We start from the raw sequence: 22801 nt of genomic DNA on the forward strand, positions 1-22801 counted from the left end.
TAGTCAATGACAAGAGGTGAAACAAACCCAGGGCTGGGTAGGGTATCTTGGTGACTCCTGTCATCCTTAGAGGGGTCCAAGCTCCTGCTTAGCTGCTGGTGGGTTGCTGGGGGCTGCTCCGTGTGCGAGGAAGGCTTGCTCTCATGAGGCTCTCCCAACCCACAGTTTTTCTGGCTCATGGAGAGGGCCTGAGCCCAACACAGGGTGGACACAAAGAAGGATCTTCTCTGTCCCCTCCCCCAAGTCACCCTGACTGCCCAAGTTCCCCTCCTTTACCCAGGCAGACCCCTGCCTCCTGCCTGTCCACCTCAGTCAGGACAGTAGTCTTAAACTCAGGGCCAAGGGATCTTTATTGAGCTGGGAGGAGGACGCTGGAGGAGGGAGCAGCAGAGGCCCAGCTGTTTGGACTCCGACTCCTACTCGTGGGCAGGGACTGGGCAGCCCAGCCAGTACTGGGCGATGGAGCGTGGGTAGGGAGGGATCACAGCATCCACTCGCCGCGTGCGAAGGTTCACTCGGTAGTACTTGTCTGCAAGAGAGGTTGGGAGAGGGTGCGTGAGACCCTGCCTGGCCCTGCCCATCCTGCCCTAAGAAGACCTGGGTCTCTCCTGGAAGGGTAAGTGAACATCCGCAATGCACCAGAGGAGTCCCGGCCTGGCATTTTGGAGTCACCACTCAAGGGCTGTGCTCAGCCCATGGGGACCAGGGACAGCAGAGATGACCCAGCTAGACCAGCTCCAGGACTGGCAAGGGCTCCCACCTCCTGAGAAGAAGTAGACGCTCTGGATGGGCTCACAGTTGGCAGGCACAAGCCAGTCCATCTTGTAGTTGTCATAGTTATAGTCTCCCAGGCCTATCTCCTCACTGGAGAACCAGGACAGCCAGGTGGAACGAGATTGCCGGTAGGGGTTCTGGCTGCGGCTGCGGCCGCGGCCGCGGCCACGGCCACGGCGTGAGCGGTAGCGTTTACGATTGCGACGCATAGACTTGGTCATCTTGGTCCGAGAGGGGCGGGGAGCTGAGCCTGAGATGTAGATGTGGCCAGCCATGGCCGCATCCACTTGTCCGGGCAAACCAAGCCAGTCCTGGCTGATGAACCTGGGCTTTCCAGCACCACCTGTGGCAAGGAAGGGGTTAATGGGGAGGCTTGGAGGTCAAGGATGGGCTATGCCTTGTCCAAGGACACACAGCAAGTTAACGGCAGAGCCCAGCATCCCAGCCTTCCGACTACCTGTTCAGTACTCTTTCCCCTGGCCTCCCTCCACCATATCCCTCCCCGGTTGCCTCAGCTACAGCTCCTCCTTCTGCTGGCTGCGCTCTTGGCTGTGCTAGGCAAAGTCCAAGGTGTGGGGTCCGGGGTGGAGGCAAGCCTCCCCTACAAAGGTCAACAGAAGCAAAGTCTGGCCTGAGCAAACAGCTTTTGACCGATAGATGCACAGTCACAGCCCCTCAGGCCAGCTCAGCCCTACCTCTACCCTGGGGGATCCCAGCCCTCTGGACAGGGAAGCAAGACTTGCCCTCCCTCTGTACCAGAGGAACTGCCCCAGAAGAGAAGTCTGAAGATGTCCTCCCAGCTGTCCCGCTGCATCAGGGCAAAGTGTTCAAACACGGCCGACTGGGAGCTGCCTTCGCACTCCTCTTGACTGGGCTGCTGCTGGAACTCGTACTCCCAGTACTGTTTCCCTGGGGAAGGGTGGCCATGAGCAAGTCTGGAAAGCCCAGAGGCTGCGGAAGTTAGGAGCTCCTGGCAAGGGGGGTGGGGATAATCTGAGGTCTGTCGCCAGTGAAGCTTAAAGAAAACCAAGACTGCTCCACTGCGTGCGCACCCTCCCACCCACCTCCCGAGTACCCTTGAAGAAGTAGACCCGCTCCCGGCCACTGTAGCTATGAGCGGGGAGGGCCAAGGCTGCGTCCACGTTGTCCGGAATGCCCTTGAAGCCTTCAGAGATGTTGCGGGGGAAATCGGGGTCCGGGACACCATCCTCAAAGCGCCAGTACTGACTACCCTAAGGGGTCGGGAAGGAGAAGAGGGTGAGGAGGCAGTTGGCTGTGCACAGAGGCAGAGTCCCCGCCCAAGGCGGGAGCCCTAGTTCCAGGCTTGTCACCCAGGACCTGGAGCCTTGGGCTTCTGTGTCCTCACAGAGCCCCAGCCAGGGACCACAGGCCAGAATCCAGCCTTCTTGCCCACTTTGATCCTGGGCACAGCAGCCCTCAACCTCTGCCTAGATACGCTCGGCCCTGACCCACAGCCCCTGGGTCTGGCACCTTGAAGAGGTAGGTCTTCCCCTGACAGTTGATGCGGGTGAAGGCAGCATCAATGGGACCCTCGATGCCCCAGACATCGCGGATGAGCTTGGGGTACCCAGGCCTCACTGCCTTTTCATCCAGCTCATAGCAGTAGAGCCCTAGAGGGAGGGAGGCTGTGTGAGGTAGGATGCTCCTGGGGCAGACCCCCACCCCCATAACCTGCCCCCCGAGTCACCTCGGAAGGCAAAGAGGGAACCATTCTTGAGGTCGGTGAAGGCATCAAAGGGCTTCCCACTGCACTGCTCTTCCTCTGCTGGGGACTCGGAGATCCCTAGATTACCAGTCTCGGGACTGAGGGGCCCCACCTCAGGCTCTGAGTTCCCCCACCCAGGTCCTGGGGTTTCTTCCTCAGGGTTCAGAACAGGTGCCTGCCCAGGAGTCTCTCCAGGCTGGGCCCACTGGACAAAGGTCTGGGTGGAGCCCTCTGGCTGTGCCTGGACGCTGGTATTGGATCTGGTCTCCTCGCGGTAGTCATGGAAGCTGTACTCGTCTTCTGGCAGAGTGAATACATCCCCACGAGTCACTGCAGGCAGGGAGGGTGGTAGTGAGTCTCCAGCTGCAGAGGGGACCCCAGGCCCGCCCAGCCACTCTGAACACACCTTGGGGCTTGCACTCGACCACGTAGTCGGAGCAGCAGCTCTGGTAGTAAGAGCAGAGCTCGTCACACTGACACTTCCTGTCGGCGTTGAAGCCCTCAGTGCAGCGGCCCTTGCACGACTCTGTGGGGAGGGGGTATCAGTTGGTACGGCCAAGCCCAGACCACCCTGGCCCACCCTACATTGACCCAAATGGCCACCAACACCCTCCGGCACCTTGGTCAGCCAGAACAACCCACGCCAGCAGGGCCAGCATCAGAAGGGGCCTTGGGGATGCCATGGCAGGGCCTCCAGCCTCGAGCCTGGTGAAGTAGGTTCTCTGCGGTCTCTGCTCTGATGCCTGAGGAAGGGAGGGAGTGGCAAGACAAGGAGGAGGGGAACCGGAGAAGAGGAGCTGCCTTTTCTACTGCTCTGTTTGCTCAACCCCCAGCCCAGCCCCCAGTGCCCCGACCCCAGAGGCTGTTGCAGCAGAGGGTCATGTTCCTGGAACTCCGGGCCTGGGAGAGCTGTGAATAGGATCCGTACCAAGCTCAGGGGCATCTCCGAAGAGCACTGGCACAGTGAATCTGGAGGGCAGAAAGAAGTCCCACTCTGCCGCTCTCGGGCTGTGGGACCTTGGGCAAACTGCTTTACCTGCCTTAGTTCTCTTTTTGGCAAAATGAGACTAATCATACTCGCCTCACAGGGTGTTGGGAGCTAAAGCAGACAAAATGCCCAACTCCTGGAGTAGCTCCAACTTCATTCTCCATTAGTGGTTATTGACCTGTGATCTGTTTGATCAGGCACATCCCTGGCTGGGTGGTTCACCCACCCCTTGTGTATTTAGGGCAGTGAAAGAGGGGGTAGGAGCTGGGGAAATTTTTTTTATCATAAAAAAACAAAGTTTCATTTCTGGGTTCATCTCTAGGGTGCATTGATGTCCCCAAGCTGGTATTCACAGCACGGTAAGTTGGGTGAATATTAACCCTTTGGACTGGATGCAATTCCTGAGTCTTTCACTAATTTACTGCTTCTCAGCAGGCCACTCCCTGTCCCCACCCTCATCCTCCCCCATCGGTAACAAGTGGCCCAGTTCCCCACACTTTTAGGCTCTAATGAGAAATAGGATCCCTCTACCTAGAAAATGCTCACTGGCACACAACGCCTGATTTTGTGCCCACTTTCAGGGGTTCACATACCTCTGGAAGTCCTCCCAGCACCTGGAGGGAGTGATCCTCAGAGATTCCGATGATTTTTTTCTGTTCTATAATCAGAGGGGAGTGTGACTTTGGAGAATCTTCTCCATGGACCTCAGTCGTTCGGCTGTTAAATGGGAGCAGTAATTGCTACCTCGTAGGCATGATGTAAGACTTAACTGAGAAACAGGCATAAAGTGTCGCAAGAATTGCTATTATAGGGCTTCCCTGGTGGCGCAGTGGTTGAGAATCTGCCTGCCAATGCAGGGGACACGGGTTCGAGCCCTGGTCTGGGAAGATCCCACATGCCGCGGAGCAGCTGGGCCCGTGAGCCACAATTACTGAGCCTGCGCGTCTGGAGCCTGTGCTCCACAACAAGAGAGGCCGCGATAGTGAGAGGCCTGCGCACCGCGATGAAGAGTGGCCCCCACTTGCCACAACTAGAGAAAGCCCTCGCACAGAAACGAAGACCCAACACAGCCAAAAATAAATAAATAAATAAATTTAAAAAAAAAAAAAAAAAAAAAAAAAGAATTGCTATTATAATTGCATTAACCACTAGTAGGGCAAAGGCACACTCAACCGTGTTGCCCTCACATTCCAGTGTCATCCCAGTGTCTCCAACGTAAAACCGAAGCAGTCCTTCCGCCTCCCACCTCCTTCCCCCTGCAACCAGTAGAGGGGACAGGGGCGTGACTAGGGGGAGAGGCCTGGCCAGCGTGTGGGCGTAGCTGGAGAAGACTTGGGGGTGGGGCTACGCAGGCGGCAGGGGAGGAGCCCCGCGAGACCGAGAGGCGGGGCGTCGGCTTCCTGACCACAGCTTCTCAGGGGCGGGGCTGCTGCAGAGCATCTCTGCGAACCTAGCCTGAGCTGGAGCCGCTCTTTGTTCTGGTTGCTGCTTTCTAGACCCTCCGGCCCCTGGGTCCATTCCTCGCCTTCCCGCTCTCTCCACCCGCCTGTCCCCTGCATCTGGGCCTGCATCTCCTTCCCCAACCTTTTCGTCCTATATCCTGCCCTCACCCCTCCCCCAAACTTCTGGTCGGTGCCCTTGCCTGTTACCCTTCTCTCCACCCTCCCTCTTGCATCTTCTTCCCCCTGGTCCCCTCTCGGTTCCTCCTTTTCCCAAGGTCTGGGTCGCTCCGCCCGACCCCGCCTCTCCAGGGATGTCCCCTGAAACCCCGTGCCCATGGTCCTGACGCTGCTCCTCTCCGCCTACAAGCTGTGCCGCTTCTTCGCCATGTCGGGCCCACGGCCGGGCGCCGAGCGGCTAGCGGTGCCGGGGCCGGACGGGAGCGGCTGCGCTGGGCCGTGGTGGGCGGCGGGCGGCCGCGGGCCCCGCGAGGTGTCGCCAGGGGCGAGCACCGAGGTGCAGGGCGCCCTGGAGCGCGCGCTGCCCGAGCTGCAGCAGGCGCTGTCGGCTCTGAAGCAGGCAGGCGGCGTGCGGGCCGTGGGAGCCAGCCTAGCCGAGGTCTTCCAGCTGGTGGAGGAGGCCTGGCTGCTACCGGCCATGGGCCGCGAGGTAGCCCAGGGTCTGTGCGACGCCATCCGCCTGGACGGTGGTCTGGACCTGCTGCTGCGCCTGCTCCAGGCGCCGGAGCTGGAGACGCGCGTGCAGGCTGCCCGCCTGCTGGAGCAGATCCTGGTGGCAGAGAACCGGTGAGGGGGTCGGGCTGGGGCGGAGAGCGCCGCATGGTGTAGGGTCACAAGGGCGGTCGAGTGCCTCGGTCTCCCGTGTGCCTCGCACTGTGCCTTTCCTGCCTCACCTCACAAACCCCTGCATTATATCCCTGTTGGGGACCAGCGTGTCCATTTTACAGATGAGGAAACTGAGCCCTGGGAAAGTTTAGTGACTTGCCCAGCGTCACACAGTGAACTAATGGTGCAGCCAGGATTCACTCCCAGAGCTGGTGGGGTGAGAAATGAGACAGAGAGGGGAGGAATAGAGTAGTAGGACAGGAATTTGTCCCTGGTTCTGAGGATGGAGCTGGGATCCCACAGCCAAAGCCCTCTAAACCCACAGCCCTCCCGATGGGCCTGGATATACTTCCGTGCTACCTTCGCTCTGCCATACCGTCTCGCTCCCTTTCCTCTTCCCCCAGGCTGAAATGAGTGCTGACCTAAGGTTACTGGCTGCCTTCATGCCACCCCCAGTCCACTTCCTGCTTCCTCCATTTTCATTTTGCTTCATGTAACAGGACAGACATGATCTCATGCTGTGCCTGCTCATCGGAAACAAGATGGGTGTTTTCAGTTGGGATGGATGGTGGGGGAAGAGGAAACTGAGGTGTGGAGCTAGGCAGGGGCCAGAGTATGTGTTCTCCACATCTTCCCCACACGTGCCAAGATACAGTAGGTGGGGTCCAACTGAAGCCTGGTTGCTACGCTTCCCTGCCTTTTGGGATCTCCCCTGGAATATAAGGACCACTGACCCACTTCCTTGCCCCTCTAATGCCGGAGGAGACCAGGCTGTCACACTCCAGTCTCATGCTGAATTCTCGGGCCCTTCAGGTTTAGAAGGGTTTTGGAAGGGTCCCTTTCCATTTATGAAGCTCTCAGAGGTGTGATGGGCATGGATTAGGGGCATTTTCCTTGCCCTTTTCAAAAAGTAAAGATAACCTTGTGGATGGTGGAAATGATACAACTTTCAAAAGTGCATGAATGAAGCAATTTAAGTTGGGAGGCCAGGTTAGGATTCTGCTTGTTCAGTAAGTCATTAATCTTCTATCTAACAACAGGTGTCCTGTTGGGGATGGGCTGTGAATGTGGAGGGCTAGCAAATGGAGTGGGTGCTCACTGGATGTGGTGGGCTAGCATTGAAGGGCGTGTCCTGTAGGCCTGGTATGTGGGATAGGGTAGCTATAACTAGAACTCCTGGAGAATGGGTGCAGCCAACACCCCAAGAAGAGGAGGGCTGCAAGATGCAAATAGAAATGATATTTTTCAAGGTTGAAAATAACAATCCTCACCTGGTTCAGAATTACTGAGAAAGGAGGCACACTAACCGGTGTCTCTGGTCCCAAGAAACAACGTGCTGGTGTTGGCATCACTTCAGGACCAAGGACAGAACCCAGCAAGCCCCGTCCCCATCCTCCCGGAGAAAGGCATAATCTCCCCACACCTCTGCACTGCTCTGAGAGGAGGCTGGGAGGCAAGAAGGGAAGAGGGTGGTGACACACTGAGAATTTGTGTCTATGAAATGTTTTCCTTCCTCCACCAACCAACTTCCTCATAAAGAAGGTTCTTCCATCAGTGCACCCAACTCCTTTTGCCATTCCCTTTCCTGCAGCTCTCTTCTTCCCTGGGTGCTGCCACACTCACTGCCTGGGAGCCTAGGTCACAGCTTCACTGACCCTTGAATACCAGGAGAAGCCCAACAGGGTAGGGCCCTCTGAGCCTGGTCCCACCACACTCTTACTGCTAGCCCTCTAAAGTCACAGCCTGCCCACTTCAGGAGACCATAATGAGGTTAAATGGCTTTCCCAAGAATACACAGTGAATAAGTGGAGGCGACAGGTTTTTAAAAGAAAGAAAGGAAAAGGAAAAAAAAAAAACTATTGCACATAAATTCAAGTGCAAAGTACAAAAAAGATACACACTTAAACGTTCTTCTTTCTGTTCTTCACTGGAGGCAAACCGGTGAAACAAGTTTCTTGTACGTCGTTCCAGAGAGTCTCTGCATATACAAGCACTTGCATATATGTGTATATTATATATACAGGCTTATATATGTGTATATACGGACAATTTACCCCTCTTTCGGAGCTGTGATTTGAACCCAGACCCACAGCCTCTCAGACTGTAGAAGAATTGGGAATTGAGTGAATAAATCTCACAACAAGCACAGAGTTCAACTCTATAAAGGTGCCAAGTGCATAGGGAAAGGTGAGGGCTGGAGTTCAAGAAATGCACAATTGGGAGTTCCCTGGTGGCCTAGTGGTTAGGATTCCGGGCTTTCACCGCCATGGCCTGGGTTCAATCCCTGGTCAGGGAACTGAGATCCTGCAAGTCTCGCAGCCAAAAAAAAAGAAAAGAAATGTGAATAAAGTCCTCTTTCTGAATTGATGTTTCTGAACATGCCCTTCCCTTCATTGAGCCTCAGGGGGTGGGTGTTGTTGGATTAGATGATTTCTTAAGCACTTCCTGGTTCTGATATTCTTGGAGTATATATAGTCAGATTGTTCTTGAAGCACAAAATGCAGACGAAGGATCTTGAGCCCTGGAGACAGACAGATGTGAGTTCAAATCCCAGCTATGCCTCTCACCAGCTGTGTAACCTGGGCATGCCATGTAACCTCTCTGAGCTTTGGCTTTCTCCTTGGTTAAAGGAACAACTGCAGTGCCGTCTGCCCGAGTGGATGATTAGAACCCATCTGTTCCTTTGGGCTGCAGAGAAGTTCCGTGATCAGCTCAGCAAAGCTGTCCTGGCCTCAGGCCATGTTCTGGGCTCAGCTGGGCCCTGCAGTGGACACAAAGTCACAAGCACTGTGGTCACTGTGGTGCTCACTGGGCAAGGACTCCATGGCTGGCTGGGCCTGTAAGTCTTTGAGGGACATCATTGGTGGAGGCCAGGAAGACAGGACACTTTCACCTCTGCCTGGAGTGTGGCAACTCTCCTGTCTGCTCTCTTGGCCTTCAAGCTCTCTCCCTTTGACCTGTCCTCCCCACAGCAGCCAGAGCGAGTTTCCTAAAACCCATGTGTTACCAGGTCACTCCCCTTCCTGAAGCCCTTCAGTGACTCCCCATTTGCCATCAAGATGAAGTCCAAATGCTTTGAGATGGCTCAAAAGGCCCCCAGAACTCTTTCCTCTTCCCTTGAAACTTCCACCTCAACCACTTGAAGTAGCTTCTGCTTTTTGCCCATTTAATGGGTGTAAAGTGATAGCTGGTTTAATTTTTATTTCTCTGATTACTAATGAATTAGAGTATCTCTATTTGCTTGTTAACATTTTGAATTTCCTTTTGTAAATTGCCCATTTGTGTCCTTCACCCCTTTTCTGTTGGATTTACTGCCTTTTGCTTGTTGATTTGAATATGTATTTATATATTCTATATATGAATCCCTCGTTTATTTTATATTTTTCCTTGTTTGTTTTAGACATTGCAAACATCTCTGGCTTTCTTTCTCTTCCTGGAACGTGCCAAGCTCATCAGCCCTCGGGGCTTTTGTCCTTGATGTTCTCTCTGCCTATTATGCTCTTCTTCCAGATACTTGCAAGCAGGGGTCTCTGGACATTTAACTCGCAGATGTCACTTCCTCAGACATATCCCTCCACTCAGGCACTCTCCATTACAGCACCTGGTTTTGCTATCATTTTGGTCAGATAACTATTATTCTGTTCATTCACCGTTTACTTGCTTACTGTTTGTCTCCATATTAGCTGTTATTAGCTCCAGTTTCTCTTAGTCACTGTTTAACTTCAGCCCCTATTGCAGTGCCTGGCACACAGTAAGTCCTCAATAAATGGTCTTTTGAATGAATGAATAAATACACCCCAGTCACACAGCATGGAGTGAAGAGAATTTTGATGAAATGAACATTTATTGAGTCTTTCCTATGTGCCAGGAACTGTGCCAAGCACTTTACATGCATTTTTACATTAGTTCTCGTAATAACTCTATGGGGTGGGTATTCACTTTATCCTATTTATGAGATGAGGAAACCAATAAAGATAAAGGAAGGTACCCAAGGTCCCACAGCTAGAAAATGGTAGAGAAGAAACCAGGACCCAGGAGGTCTGCTCTAGAGCTAGAATTCTTAACCACCACACATGCTGCTTCTTCAGGGAAGGGTGTCTGGGAAGAAATGGGTGTGGCCAGGATGGAGCACCCTTATAATCAGAGAAGTTGTCCCAGGGCAGGAGATGAGGGAGGTGGAGGAGGCAGGGAGGACCAGACTCATGTCCTATATGACGCTAGCGAGGCCCAGAAAGCATAAGTAACGAGGCCCTGGGTTAAGATAAGCACCCCTGGCTGCGGCAACGCCACTTTCTCCCTCCCGCTTTCCTTCGGCAGGGACCGAGTGGCGCGCATCGGGCTGGGCGTGATCCTGAACCTGGCAAAGGAGCGGGAGCCGGTGGAGCTGGCGCGGAGCGTGGCCGGCATTTTGGAGCACATGTTCAAGCACTCGGAGGAGACGTGCCAGCGGCTGGTGGCGGCCGGCGGCCTGGACGCGGTGCTGTACTGGTGCCGCCGCACGGACCCGCCGCTGCTCCGCCACTGCGCGCTGGCGCTGGCCAACTGCGCGCTGCACGGGGGCCAGGCGGCGCAGCGGCGCATGGTGGAGAAGCGCGCCGCCGAGTGGCTCTTCCCGCTCGCCTTCTCCGAGGACGAGCTGCTCCGACTGCACGCCTGCCTCGCCGTGGCGGTGCTGTCCACCAACAAGGAGGTGGAGCGCGAGGTGGAGCGCTCGGGCACGCTGGCCCTCGTGGAGCCGCTAGTGGCCTCACTGGACCCCGGCCGCTTCGCCCGCTGCCTGGTGGACGCCAGTGACACCAGCCAGGGCCGCGGGCCGGACGACCTGCAGCGCCTCGTGCCGCTGCTTGACTCGTCGCGCTTGGAGGCGCAGTGCATCGGGGCTTTCTACCTCTGTGCCGAGGCTGCCATCAAGAGTCTGCAGGGCAAGACCAAGGTGGGTGCGGGTGTGGGGTTGGGTGGGGAGGGGGTAAGAGAGAGACTGGGAAGGCTCCCCAGAGGAAATGACATTCAGCTGGGACTTGAGGGACTTCCCTGGCCGTCCATTCGTTAAGACTCCACGCTTCCACTGTAGGGGACACGGGTTTGATCTCGGGTCAGGGAACTAAGATCCCGCATGCCGGTGGCACAGCCAAAAACAAAACAAAACAAAAACAAAAAACAAAAAAAACTAGGACTTGAAATACACATGAGAGGTGAAATAAGGAGAAAGATGAGGGACCCATCATTCTGGCCTTGAAGGCAAGACGAAGGTATTATGAAGGGGACATACATCTCTGTATGATCTCTGTGTTCTACAAAGATCACCCTGACTGCTGCATGGAGACGGGGTAGGCAAGGGTGAGGCAGTTCTTACCCTGGATGTGAGACTAGTAATAGTTAAATTATCGAAAGTTTCTGGTTTTAGTTTTTTAAATATTACAGAATTAAGATTACCCTATAATGTCACTCTCCCTCCTTTGTATTCCTCTGGAGGTTTGGGGGGTTAGTGACCGCTGGTGCACGGGGAGCGGTGCACACTGCATGGACCACCCTATCTGTAAGACAGTGGTCATCTGGGGCTGGACAGGGGTCATCAGAGGAGTGTGTCTCACAGGTGATTGTCACCCATCACGTGTGTCCCCATAGATCCAGAAGAGACTGCTGTGTTAGGGGGTCTCTGAGGCCTCTTCCAAGGTCCAATGTTCTAGGAGCTTTTGATTCTCCTCTCTGCACCGCAGAGTTGGGCCATGGGAGGACTGGCTTTACAAACAGGCCATTCTGTTTTGGGAGGAGGGATTTAAAGGGAAGTAGGGAGTGAGGACCCCAAGGAATGGGTCTTGGCAGCAGCCATGACCACCAGCTCTGGCACCTCTTTCCCAGCAAGGCCAAGTGAGCGCAGTTCAATATAGACATAGTGAGCCCTCACTCTGTGCCCTGCAGTGTGCCAGTTATGGGACTCCAGGGGTGACTAAGACATGACCTCAGCTTACAGTCCAGCAGAAATTGCATTATCAATTAACAACAGTAGCATTCAGAGTGTAGCACAAGGCCTAACTGGAGGTATGGGCCAAGCTGTGGGGCAATCAAAGCAGGCTGCATGTTGGAGGTGCCAATCCATTTGGATCCAATGGATGAGTAGGATTCCCACAAGCAGGCTAGAAGAACTAAGCGTCTGGAAACACCACAGGTTGAGGCCCAGAGGTGGGAGAGCCTCCATGGGTGGGTGGCTTGGTGAAGGGGGAGTAGAGCGGGGATTGGTAGGCAGGGGCTGCACTGTGCCAGGCCTGGCAGCCATACTGAGAACTCGACTTGATTTCAGGGCAGATGGAAGCTGTAGAGGGGAGGCATGAGAGGGACTTACCTGGTCAAGAGTTGAAGGAGCTTCTGGAGGGGGAATCCACAGGACCTGGTGATTTATTGGATGAAGGCAGGGCAAGGGCAGACGGTGGGGCTTTCAGCGGTGAGAAGAGGCGAGGGGAGGGACCAGGCACGTTTGGGGGCGGCTGGTGAATTGGTGGATCCAAGACATCCTCTCCGCACTTCCCCAGGTATTCAGCGACATAGGTGCCATCCAGAGCCTGAAACGCCTCGTCTCTTACTCTACTAATGGTACCACGTCGGCGCTGGCGAAGCGCGCGCTGCGCCTGCTGGGCGAGGAGGTGCCGCGGCCCATCCTGCCCAGCGTGGCCAGCTGGAAGGAAGCCGAGGTCCAGACATGGCTGCAGCAGATCGGCTTCTCCCAGTACTGCGACAGCTTCCGGGTAGAGCCGCACGGGGTCGCCGGCCGGCAGTCGGAGCAGGCGCATCCCCGAGGGCCGCGTGGCCGCTAGGGGCGCCCTGCACACAGGCGACCGCGCCCCATCCCGGCACAGCACGCCCGCGGCACCAGGGTGGACTTCTGGGGGTGGGGAGCCTGTACTCAGTGTTTTTCGGGGTCATTCGGTTCTCATCTGGGTCCCATCCGCCTCCCCCACCGCCATCTCCAGGTCCCTCCTCTTGATCTTGTGCTGGGTGGGGTCCAAATGCTGAGGATGGGAGACTTTCCTTACCTCTGACCCCTCCTCCAGGAGCAGCAGGTGGATGGAGACCTGCTTCTGCGGCTCACGGATGAGGAACTCCAGACCGACCTGGGTATGAAGTCAGGCATCACCCGCAAGAGGTACGGAGCCTCCAGCCCGCATACTCCCCCGCCCCGGGCAGGTCTAACTAAACGCCCCCTCCGCCTCTAGCCAGTGCCCAGTCAAGATCTCAGCATCCTCTCCTCCCTTGGGTGCAGATTCTTTAGGGAGCTCACGGAGCTCAAGACCTTCGCCAACTACGCTACATGCGACCGCAGCAACCTGGCTGACTGGCTGGGCAGCCTGGACCCGCGCTTCCGTCAATACACGTATGGCCTGGTCAGCTGCGGCCTGGACCGCTCCCTGCTGCACCGAGTGTCGGAGCAGCAGCTCCTGGAGGACTGCGGCATCCGCCTGGGCGTGCACCGCGCCCGCATCCTCACGGCCGCCAGAGGTCAGCCTGCCCACCTGGGCCCCTACCCCTGCCCCTGCCCTGGAGGGGTGAGGGGAGACACACGGCGGGGGCTCAGAGCCTCCCTGCGGGTTGATTGAGCACGTAGGCTGTGCTGCACTGGGCTCTGAGGATGCAGAGATGAATATGTTGCACTTTGCCCTCAAGAAGTTCCCAGTCTGAGGTGGGAAGGAGGGTGGGAGGAAGGCAGATATATAAACAGGCACGTGGCTGCAGGAGCTGGCATGCCCAGGACTCCAGTGGGAGCCTAGAGGAAGCACCACCTACCCTGTCCGCCCAGGCCTAGGCTTTGGAGAGGGGAGGATGCCTGACCAGGTCTTGAAGGATGTGTTGCGGGGGGGGGGGGGGGAAGAGAGTGGTGGCAGCAGGAAGAGCAGCCCAGGCAGAGAGAGCAGTACATGCAAGTGTGGAGGTAAGACAGAGCATGGGGGCTGGGTACAGGAGACGTGGGTGGGAAGACAGAGGGCTTATCCTGTTAGTCCACAGCTGACAAAGTATGGGTGCTTTAGGTAGGTCGTGAGAGCAGAGTGGATCCTAGGGCTCTAGCAGTCCTCTTGATTTATTAATTTAATTTACTAATTTACTATTTAGCTAATATTTATTGTCAATTACTAGAGGCCAAGTCCTGATTAAGTTTTTAACAGATATTATCTCATTAATCTCTACATCCATTCTGTGCAGTGGGTGTTTGTTTTTTTAAAGTCAGCTTTTAAAACTTTTTAAAGAATAAAAGTGGTATAATTTAACTTAAAAGTGTCCAGTTTGAACAGTTTTGAATGTATACCCCTGTGTAACCATCATCATAATCAAAGATAAAGGACAGTTCCATCATGGGTGTTAATTTTACAGATGATGAAACTGAGATTTAAATTCATTTTGTAAGGTTCTAAGTCATTAAATGACAGAACTGGGATCTCAACCTCTACCCTTATACCTCGTAAAGAGACAAACGTTGTCTGTGACTGTTGTCTGAATATTATAAGATGGGTTCTTTTCATGCATGCAGGCATTCAATAAGTATGTACTAAGCTCCCACAGGGGACAAGGGACTGGGCTTTGGCCCCATTCTTTTGCTTCAACCAAAGCAGATTAACTTCCATCATTTTTACATTGCAGCTCTCAATAAATCCCCAAGATTTAATTTTTTAAAAACAAGAGGGTGCTACAGCAAAATTAGCTTACAAACACCTCCTGTAGGGAGTAGGGAGCCATGCACAGTTTTGAAGTGGGGGCAATGACACACTCAGATTTGGATTTTAAGCAGAGCTCTCTGGTGCCTGCGGCAAACAGATTAGACTGGGCAGGTGTGGATCTGGAGAGACCACTGAGGACGCTGGAGTTGGGGGTCTGGACACAGGGACGGCCCTGAGGCTGGAGTCCAGGATGTTAGTAGGTAGAATCCACAGAGCATGGTGCCTGACCCTGAGCGTTGAATGTCAGCTCCATGAGGGCAGGGTTTGTTTTGTTCATTGCTGTATCCCAAGCACTAAGAATAGTGCCTGGCACACAGAAAGCACTTAGTAAATATTTGTTGAATGAATGAATGAGAGGCAGGAGTTGAGGCTGATACCCAGGTTTCTGGCTTTGGTGGGAGACTAGGAAGAAGGGGGGTCTGGGGAGGATTTGGGATGGGTTGGGTTTGGAGTACCTGTGGGCAGCTGGCTGTGCAGGTCTGGAGCTCTAGAGAGAGGGCAGTGCTGGAGGTGTCCCCAAAACACAATGCCTGCCTCCTGAGAGGACCTCACTGATAGTTTGCAGCCTGCCTTCCTGTAGGCCCCATCTCTCCACCTCTCTGACCCTTTTTGGAGCAAGCCACCCTGCCTGGGCTGGGCTGAGAGGGCTGGGTGTGCAGGAGATGATGTACCTCGTGGTGAATGATGGGGAAGGCCCACCCTCGCCAAGCCGTCTCTTGTCTGCTTCAGAAATGCTACACTCCCCACTGCCGTGCACCGGCTGCAAGCCCAGCGGGGACACTCCAGACGTCTTCATCAGCTACCGCCGGAACTCAGGCTCCCAGCTGGCCAGGTGAGGAGGGGCGGACAGGCAGGCTGCCTGGGGCCTTGTGGGGAGGCCATGGCAGTGACACAGGACCTCTTTGCAGCCTCCTGAAGGTGCACCTGCAGCTGCACGGCTTCAGTGTCTTCATTGATGTGGAGAAGCTGGAAGCGGGCAAGTTCGAGGACAAGCTCATCCAGAGTATCATGGGTGCCCGCAATTTTGTGCTGGTTTTGTCGGCTGGGGCTCTGGACAAGTGCATGCAGGACCACGACTGCAAGGACTGGGTGCACAAGGTAAGTGCCGGCCCCTGTGGTCCCAGCATTGGCCTGCGGCCCAGGGCACAAGGTCCCCGTTTCATTCTTTCTCACCTGCATATACTCCAGCAACCTCCATAGCCCAGCTGGAAGTCAGGAGCCATGGCTCTGACTGTAATAGGACTTCAGCAACTTACTTAGGCTCTCCGAGCCCCAGTTTTCTCATCTACAAAATGGGGGTAACTTACCTGTCCTATTCACCTCGTAGAATTGTTGTGAGGGTCAGAGAGGGATGAACACGCTTTGAAAAGTAACCTCTGTGAGGGAAGAGGGGCAGGAGAGCATAGTGACAGGCACAGTGGAATGGTTAAGAGCACAAAGCTGTGAGTTTAATTCCTGGCTCTGGCTTTGGGCAAGTTACTTAACCCTAATGAGCTTCATGTTTATCACTGGAAAGTGGGATAGTTATAGTACCTACCTCCCTAGGATATTGTTAGAAAGATTAAAAGAGGTAAAATTTGTGAAGTGCTTAGCAGAATGCCTGGCACATAATAACTGCTGTATGATGGCAGCAATTACTATTATTAACATAATTATTGTGGGTACTACCACTGTTTAATTCCCCATTGTATCCTGAGTGCCTAACGCATAGTAAAAACTTATTGGGAACTTGTAGAATGGATGGATGGATCTGTATCACATCTGTAGGTTATTAATCATTACTCGTTAGTCAGCAGGAACTGGGGCCAGGGCAAAGGGAAGCAGTTGTCATATGGATAGGGTCCTTGTCCTAAAGCAGCTAAGGAGATAAGAATATGCCCAGAATGACTAGATCATACATAAATTGGTGTCAACGTAAAGCCGGGTAGGCGAACCTCTTACTTGCTATAAGAATATGGAGAAAGGAAAAAAACATCAAGGGCTGGAATAATCTGGGGAGGCTTCGTGAAGGAAGCAGAACTTGAGAAGAGTCTTAAGAATTTAGGCCAGTGGAAGAGAAGGCATCTCAGGCAGGGGAACAGCAGGAGCAAAGAACAAAAGTAGGCATGAGAAGGGTGCCAAAAACCTACATTATCACTGGTATTGCCTTCTCCATTTTACGGATGAAGAAACCAAGGCTCAGAGAAGTAGAATAATTTTTCCCATGGCCACTCTGCTTGGGCAGAAATCAGAACTGGGCTTTGAACTCCTGTCTATCTGACTCCAAAGCCCATGCTCTTTCTTAGGATCCAGCTTTGTCCTATGACTCAGATCTGAGGGGTGGGAGGGGAGGTGGTGAGATAGGATTGGAATCAGCTGACACCAGAGTGATTGTCTGCATCTCTTCCCAGCTCTGAGTTCAGTGATGTCACGCCAGCAGCTTGAAATCAGCCATGGTGGGAGTAGTTACACTAAAGAAATTGGTAAAAACTACAAATCAGGATTTTATTTGTTTGGTTGTTTTTTCCCTCTCTGGAGAGCTAGTTGTTAAACATGTACCAGCACACCACTGGCTGGATAAGAACTAAGAAACCAGGTTATGGGGTTCCTAAAGGCAGGGAGAAGACCTGTGCTTAAAGCACTGGCAAAAGGGATCCCATGAGGGCAGTGATGCCATACCAGTGGGTTTTAGGGAGAAAGCTCCACACTAGAGTGCAGCCCAGATTGACAGTGCGGAAGAGGGTCAGGCCCCAGAGGCCATGTAGGAGGGGCTGAATACTGGGTTTGGTTTGGGGAGGGGATGCTGGGTCAGAGAGACACCCTGGAGGAGGATCATGGCTTACAGCAGGTGGCAGGCGGCCTTCTGAGAGAAAGAGAGGAGTGTCTGTGAGCTCCATGAGAGCTCAGACCTTGCCTTGTTCATGCTGCATCCCTGATGCCTAAAACCATGCATGGTACAAAGTAGGCTCTTGAAGAGTTTTTAGAATAATTGAATCAACGATTAAATAGATGAGTGATTCTGATGAAGCTGAGATGACTGGGAGAAACATACGTATCTACTAGGTTTACTAGGTCAGAAGACACAACTCTAATCAAGTGTTCATATTTAACTGGCTTCCTGATCTTGAACGAGCCATTATGCCTCTCTTGGCCAGCCTCTGAATCGGTACAGTGAGCAGTGTGCTGTCTTTGCTTCTGTGTAATTCTGGATGAAACAAATGTCTAAAGGTTCCCACATAAATTGCTGCAGGGCCAGAATTCATCCGAGTGCTCAGCAGAGAGGCAGAGGGCTTGGTTGAAATAGCCTTGGACTTAGAATCTGAATGCTTGAGTCAGAGACCTGGCCCCCTCCTGGGCTGGGCATGTGTGTGACTTGGGAGCAAGTCCCTCCCCTTCGCTGGGCTTCCTTCTTCTCAGTTGTAAAATGGAGACGTGCCCCAGAAGCCAATCAGGGTTGAAGTTATGCAGATTCCTTCCCCAGGAAGGCTCTGCTCCACGAGGGTGCTTGGCGTCCATCACTGTCCCAGCCAACTGCAAGGAGGGAGGAGCGGGCAGGTGGTGGGAGCCTTTGCCTTGGACCAGTCCCAAAGGCTCCATCATCCCTCCTTGGTTGTTTTTAGTGCTTAATTGCCTCTGGTTTTAAAACTGCTTTCCTCAAAACCACATTTAGTGGGTAATCAATATGGAAAACCACAAGTGAACTGCACTCAAAAAGTCCAATCCTTGTGGTTCCCCCTTGAAAGGAAAAAAACATTCAATAAGCACTTCCCAGAGCACCCATTAATAGCAATATCCTCAGAACAACCTAGTGAGGTAAGTTTTATTATCCCCACTTTACAGAGGAGGAAGTAATAACACTTGTTATTTATTAAGCATACACTGCATGCTAGTTGCTAGTCTAACCACTTGCCGTGGGATAGCACAGTTATTTCTCCCAGCAATCCTACAAGATAGGGACTATCATTAACCCTATTTTAGAAATTAGAAAACAGAGGCTTTGAGAGCCTGTCGTTTTTGCCTCAAATGACAGAGCCTGTGTCAGAGACTTGGTGTGAACCCAGATCTGATGATATCAGAGCGCAACCCCTAAATGCTATGCTGTCTCATTCATTCATTCAGCCAGTCAGCTGTTAAGTATTTAGCAAAGGCAGACTATGGGCAAGGCTTTGTGAAAGATCCTGAGATACAAGGTGAGTGAAACCTGGACATGGTTCCCACCTTTATGTCTGATTAAGTAAATTACTCATTAGTGAATTTAAATTTGTAAGTGTAGCATGTGATGCGGAGCCTATGAGAACCTATAACAGGGGATCTGACCTGGTCAGGAAGTGAGGGAAGACTTCTCTAGGAAAGTTGATTGAGCTCAGATCAGAAAAATGAGTTGGTATTAGAAAGGGCAGGGAAGAGTGTTCTAGTCGGAGGAAGCAGCATGTGCAAAGGCCCTGTGGAGGGAGGGAGGTAGCAAATCTAAGGAACTGCAAGGTCTGTGTGGCTGGGAGGACAGCGCAGGGATCGAGTTTGAGAAGTGAGCTGTGGCCAACCGCACAGAGCCTTGAACTTTATTCAAAGAGCCGTGTAGAGTCGTGAAGTTTTAAGTGTGTGTGTGTGTGGGGGGGGGTGACATGATCAGATTTGCATTTTGCAAAGAGTAGCTAGGTGAAGGAGCAACATGGAGAATGAATTAGGGGAGGCAAGAATGGATGAGAAGAGACCTGGTAGAGGCTAATGGTAATACGGGGTTGGAGCAGGGCACTGGTGGGGGTGGAGGTGGAGAAAAATGAGCGGATTTGAGAAATAAGTAAGAACTACAACTGGCAGGGCAGCTCAGGATGGATCGATTTGGATGCAGGGGGTGGGATGTACTTCTTGACACCAAATTTGTGTGGGCTTTTTCCCATACCAACAACCAGTTCTCCATTTCACCAGCACCAACTGGCTGTCCCACAATTCAGTTCAGTTCTGACACTAACTACCCACCGGGAGACAGTGTCAGACTCCATGGTTCAAGGGATCAGTCTCACAAGTCTGCCCTCACTTCAGACCCAGTCGCAAGGCCCAGGCCACCTGAACTGCTGTCTGACTCGGCTACAAATGCAGGGGTTCCTATGACCACCCCCTTCAGGTTCAATAATTTGCTAGAATGACAGGCAGAATTCAGGAAAGCACTTTACTTAACTATTACCGGTTCCTTTTAAAAGATACAACTCAGGAACATCCAAATGGAAGAGATGCACAGGGCAAAGTAAGGGGGGTTGGGAGCGTGGGCAGGGCTTCCATGCCCTCTCCAGGCCACCCTCTCCACACCTAGATGTGTTCACCAACCTACCGGTCCTTAGGGGTTTTATGGAGGTCTCATTATGTAGGCGTGATTAAGTCATTGGTGAGTGAACTCAGTCTCCAGCCCCTCTCCCCTCCCTGCAGGTGAGGGGGGCGCTGAAAGGTCCAACCCTCTAATCACAGCTTAGTCTTCCTGGCCACCAGCCCCCATCCTGAAGCTATTCGGCACAGCCCCACCCCCCAGGTCATGTGAGAGGGCTTTAGGAGCTCTGTAGCGAGAACCTGGAACAAAGGGCAAATGTAGATTTATCATACCACAGGGGATGAGGGAGAAGTCAACGTGGACTTCACGGCCAACATCCCGCCTTGGGCTCAGCCTGGCCCTGAGGTCCCTGGATGGGGCCCCACGTGTCCTCCTCTTCCCCTCTTCTTTCTTTAGGAGATTGTGACTGCTCTGAACTGTGGCAAGAATATCGTGCCCGTCATTGATGGATTCCAGTGGCCAGAGCCCCAGGCCCTGCCCGAGGACATGCGGGCTGTGCTCACCTTCAATGGCATCAAGTGAGGAGGGGGCGGGGCGGGGCGGGTTACACAGGCCCCCAGCCAGCAGCTCCCTCTGCCCAGCCCTCTGACCCACCAGCCTCTGCACCCACAGGTGGTCCCACGAGTACCAGGAGGCCACCATTGAGAAGATCATCCGCTTCCTGCAGGGCCGCTCCTCCCGGGACTCATCTGCGGGCTCTGACACCAGTTTGGAGGGTGCTGCACCCCTGGGCCCCGCTTAACCAGTCCCTAATTCCCAAGCCCTGCCGTGACCCCCCATTTCCACCATCCCCCCAATGGGACAGCTCCTCACACTGGCTTCCCTGGGCTGAGACAGCCTGGGCTCTTCTCAGGAAATGGCTCTCTGCCTCCCCCGACCCTCACCGTCCACCTCAAACCCAGCTTCCTCAGTATCTGGAAAGGGAAGGGAAGCCAGGCATTGTGGGTGCTAAGACCTCCCCTAGGCCCTGCCCCCAGGTCCTGTCTCGGGCGTGGGAGGGTCATTGCTCAGCTCTGAAGACTCTGGAGAATGAGGGTTTGCTGCATGCTAACCCCTCTCCTGCCCTGCCAGCAGCCTGCTTGAGTAGAGTGAAGGCAGGCAGCCTCGGGCAGGGCTCAGTGCAGTGGCCAAGCCTCCCGACCAAGCAAGGGCTTGGGCCCGGGAGCCAGCTAGGGATGAGAGGCTAGCCATGGCTCTCCACCGAGACTGCGCCTGGCCCCTGGGCTCACCACTTCCGGCCATCCTGTGGCCTTGCCCTGTAACCATTCAGTGCCCTTAGCTGGCCAGGTCCACTCCCAGCCTTCCTGATGTGCAGCCTCCTTTGCCACATCTGGGGCCAGGGTGAGACTGGGCCGGCCCTCACTCTGGCTGGTCTGCAGCCGTGGCCTGCGCTCACTGGTGCATGGGAGCCCCCTGCTTGAGCCTGAGCAGGGGAGGCTGCTTCTCAAAGAGCAGCTAGCCACCCTACCTAGCCTTGGTGCTGTGCACCAGGCCTCTGCCCAGCATGGCCCAGCTCCCTTCCTCAGCCCCTCACCCGTCCAAGGCTGCCCCCCCGCACTGGCTCAGGGGGAGCTGGGGCGAGGCAGCCCCCCTGTGGCAGCAGCAGTAGCCTGGGCAGAACCTGTAGCTCCCTGGGAGGAGGCAAGATCCTGAAGAAGGGCAAGGGGTGTATTCGAATCACCTGGGAATTTTGTTAAAATCCCATTCAGGACACCTGGGGTGGGGCCCGAGTTCCTGCATTTCTCACAAACTCCCACGTGGGCTGAAGCTGGTGATCAAGGAATGATACCTTAGGAAGCAAGACTGTGAAACACAAACGCCTCACAAATGTTTGCCATTTCCCTGACACTTCACTCCATGGTCTCTAATCATCAGAGCAGCCTTACCTGGTATTATCTCCATCTTACAGAGAAGGAACTGAATGTCGTGCCCAGTTTCCCAAGTCTCCAGTGGCAGCCCCAGGATGCAGACCTGGCCTCCTGGCGCTCAGTCCACTGCTGGGGGGACTCTACTGAGAATCATCCTGGAGGCTGCACCCTGGGCAGGGCTGTTGCTCCACAGACGGCTGGCTTCCCTCTTGCCCCAAAGAAGCTAGCCTTGGTGGGGACAGGCTTTCACAGCAGAAGGCTGGCTCAGGGGCTGTAAAGAAATAACCGAGCAGGAGTGTCCCTCGGCCCCTTCCTCCACCAGGGTAGGAGAGCAAGAAAGCATCCTCCTTCCAATAAACGCAGGCTCCAGCTAATGGGCTGAGCGGGCACCTGCCCCGCCCCTCCCCTCCTGAGGGCAGTGGGTTCACACCTGAAGGCTGGCTCAGCTCCCAGAGCCACCTCCTGCAGGTGCTGGCCAGGCCCCTCGGGGCTCTTGAGCCACATCGTCAGAAAGTCAAAGGTCTCGCTCCAGGCTTGGGACTCCTTCCTTCCACTCGCCTCCCTGCCAAAGATACTGCCTCTAGCCGGTCCTCTGACTGCACTTGACCCTTTTCCTTCTTGCCGCACGAATGCCCACCGGTGCCCTGGATACGACGGAGACTGAGGCAGACTGGATGTTGCCCTCAAGAGCAGAGACAATAACAATACAGTGTGATGAGTCTCCTCCAGGGGAAGCCTTCTGTCTTTTTGTCCCCAATCAGTCCCACTCCCTCCTGAGGTCCCTCATGGGCAGTACTCAGAGAGGTTGCCCAGCACTGTTTCTTTTTCTGTTTGGCACACTCTCTACTGCTGCCTGCCTCCTGTCTCTCTGGGGAATCATAGCCCAGCCCCCGGGCCCCACCAGAGCAGCTGAAGTGACGACCCTCCCCTGGCCAGGCCAGTGTGTTCAGGGGCCAGCCTCCCCTGCCGTAACAAACACTGCCCAGATCGCAGCCAGGGCAGGCACCCTGGCCCGCACCTTCCACCTAGGCCTGGTCTCACAGGGCCGGTCCTGAGACAGAGGGCTGAGAAACAGCCTTTTGCCACCCACCCCCCAGCCTGCTCTGACATTGCAGCCTGGTCTGCGGGGTCAGGGTTTTCTGCTTGGCTGGGCTGTAGC

The 22801-nt window shown here is 54.3% G+C and overlaps 2 protein-coding genes across 10 annotated transcripts; one reads left to right on the plus strand and one right to left on the minus strand.

Annotated features, from left to right (window-relative positions):
• Nucleotides 1-343: 343 nt before the first annotated feature.
• VTN (vitronectin) lies at nt 344-22798 on the minus strand. 9 transcript variants are annotated; one of them, XM_059908504.1, is made up of 15 exons: nt 21661-22798; nt 15783-15851; nt 15147-15441; nt 12802-12879; nt 12114-12650; nt 7675-10688; nt 4082-4146; nt 3120-3243; nt 2907-3026; nt 2483-2830; nt 2266-2405; nt 1850-2006; nt 1531-1683; nt 761-1117; nt 344-529 (listed from the first exon to the last, which is right to left on the minus strand). In XM_059908504.1, the coding sequence occupies exons 8-15, from the start codon at nt 3181-3183 to the stop codon at nt 417-419; spliced, it is 1452 nt and encodes a 483-aa protein (XP_059764487.1). In that variant the 5' UTR covers nt 3184-3243; nt 4082-4146; nt 7675-10688; nt 12114-12650; nt 12802-12879; nt 15147-15441; nt 15783-15851; nt 21661-22798; the 3' UTR covers nt 344-416. The 9 variants fall into 9 exon arrangements, with proteins under 9 accessions (XP_059764487.1, XP_059764490.1, XP_059764492.1 ...); XM_059908507.1 differs by having other exon boundaries at nt 7675-8534; nt 10043-10688; nt 12114-12879; XM_059908509.1 differs by having other exon boundaries at nt 7675-8534; nt 12114-12879.
• Nucleotides 4917-22702, plus strand: SARM1 (sterile alpha and TIR motif containing 1). Its single transcript, XM_059908501.1, has 9 exons — nt 4917-5734; nt 10091-10706; nt 12301-12513; nt 12820-12911; nt 13029-13264; nt 15205-15307; nt 15384-15573; nt 20171-20292; nt 20387-22702. The coding sequence occupies exons 1-9, from the start codon at nt 5265-5267 to the stop codon at nt 20514-20516; spliced, it is 2172 nt and encodes a 723-aa protein (XP_059764484.1). The 5' UTR covers nt 4917-5264; the 3' UTR covers nt 20517-22702.
• Nucleotides 22799-22801: the final 3 nt, after the last annotated feature.

Source organism: Balaenoptera ricei, chromosome 20 (assembly GCF_028023285.1).
Source record: "Balaenoptera ricei isolate mBalRic1 chromosome 20, mBalRic1.hap2, whole genome shotgun sequence".
NCBI lineage: Eukaryota > Metazoa > Chordata > Mammalia > Artiodactyla > Balaenopteridae > Balaenoptera > Balaenoptera ricei.

Coding starts and splice junctions, on each gene's coding strand:
- VTN (XM_059908506.1), bottom strand. CDS start 3,183: ATGGCATCCCCAAGGCCCCTTCTGATGCTGGCCCTGCTGGCGTGGGTT. Junction 3,027..3,119: donor GGTTGTTCTGGCTGACCAAG/GTGCCGGAGGGT, acceptor CCCTCCCCACAG/AGTCGTGCAAGGGCCGCTGC. Junction 1,684..1,849: donor GCGGGTCTACTTCTTCAAGG/GTACTCGGGAGG, acceptor ACCCTTCCCCAG/GGAAACAGTACTGGGAGTAC.
- SARM1 (XM_059908501.1), top strand. CDS start 5,265: ATGGTCCTGACGCTGCTCCTCTCCGCCTACAAGCTGTGCCGCTTCTTC. Junction 13,265..15,204: donor CATCCTCACGGCCGCCAGAG/GTCAGCCTGCCC, acceptor TGTCTGCTTCAG/AAATGCTACACTCCCCACTG. Junction 15,574..20,170: donor GCAAGGACTGGGTGCACAAG/GTAAGTGCCGGC, acceptor TTCTTTCTTTAG/GAGATTGTGACTGCTCTGAA.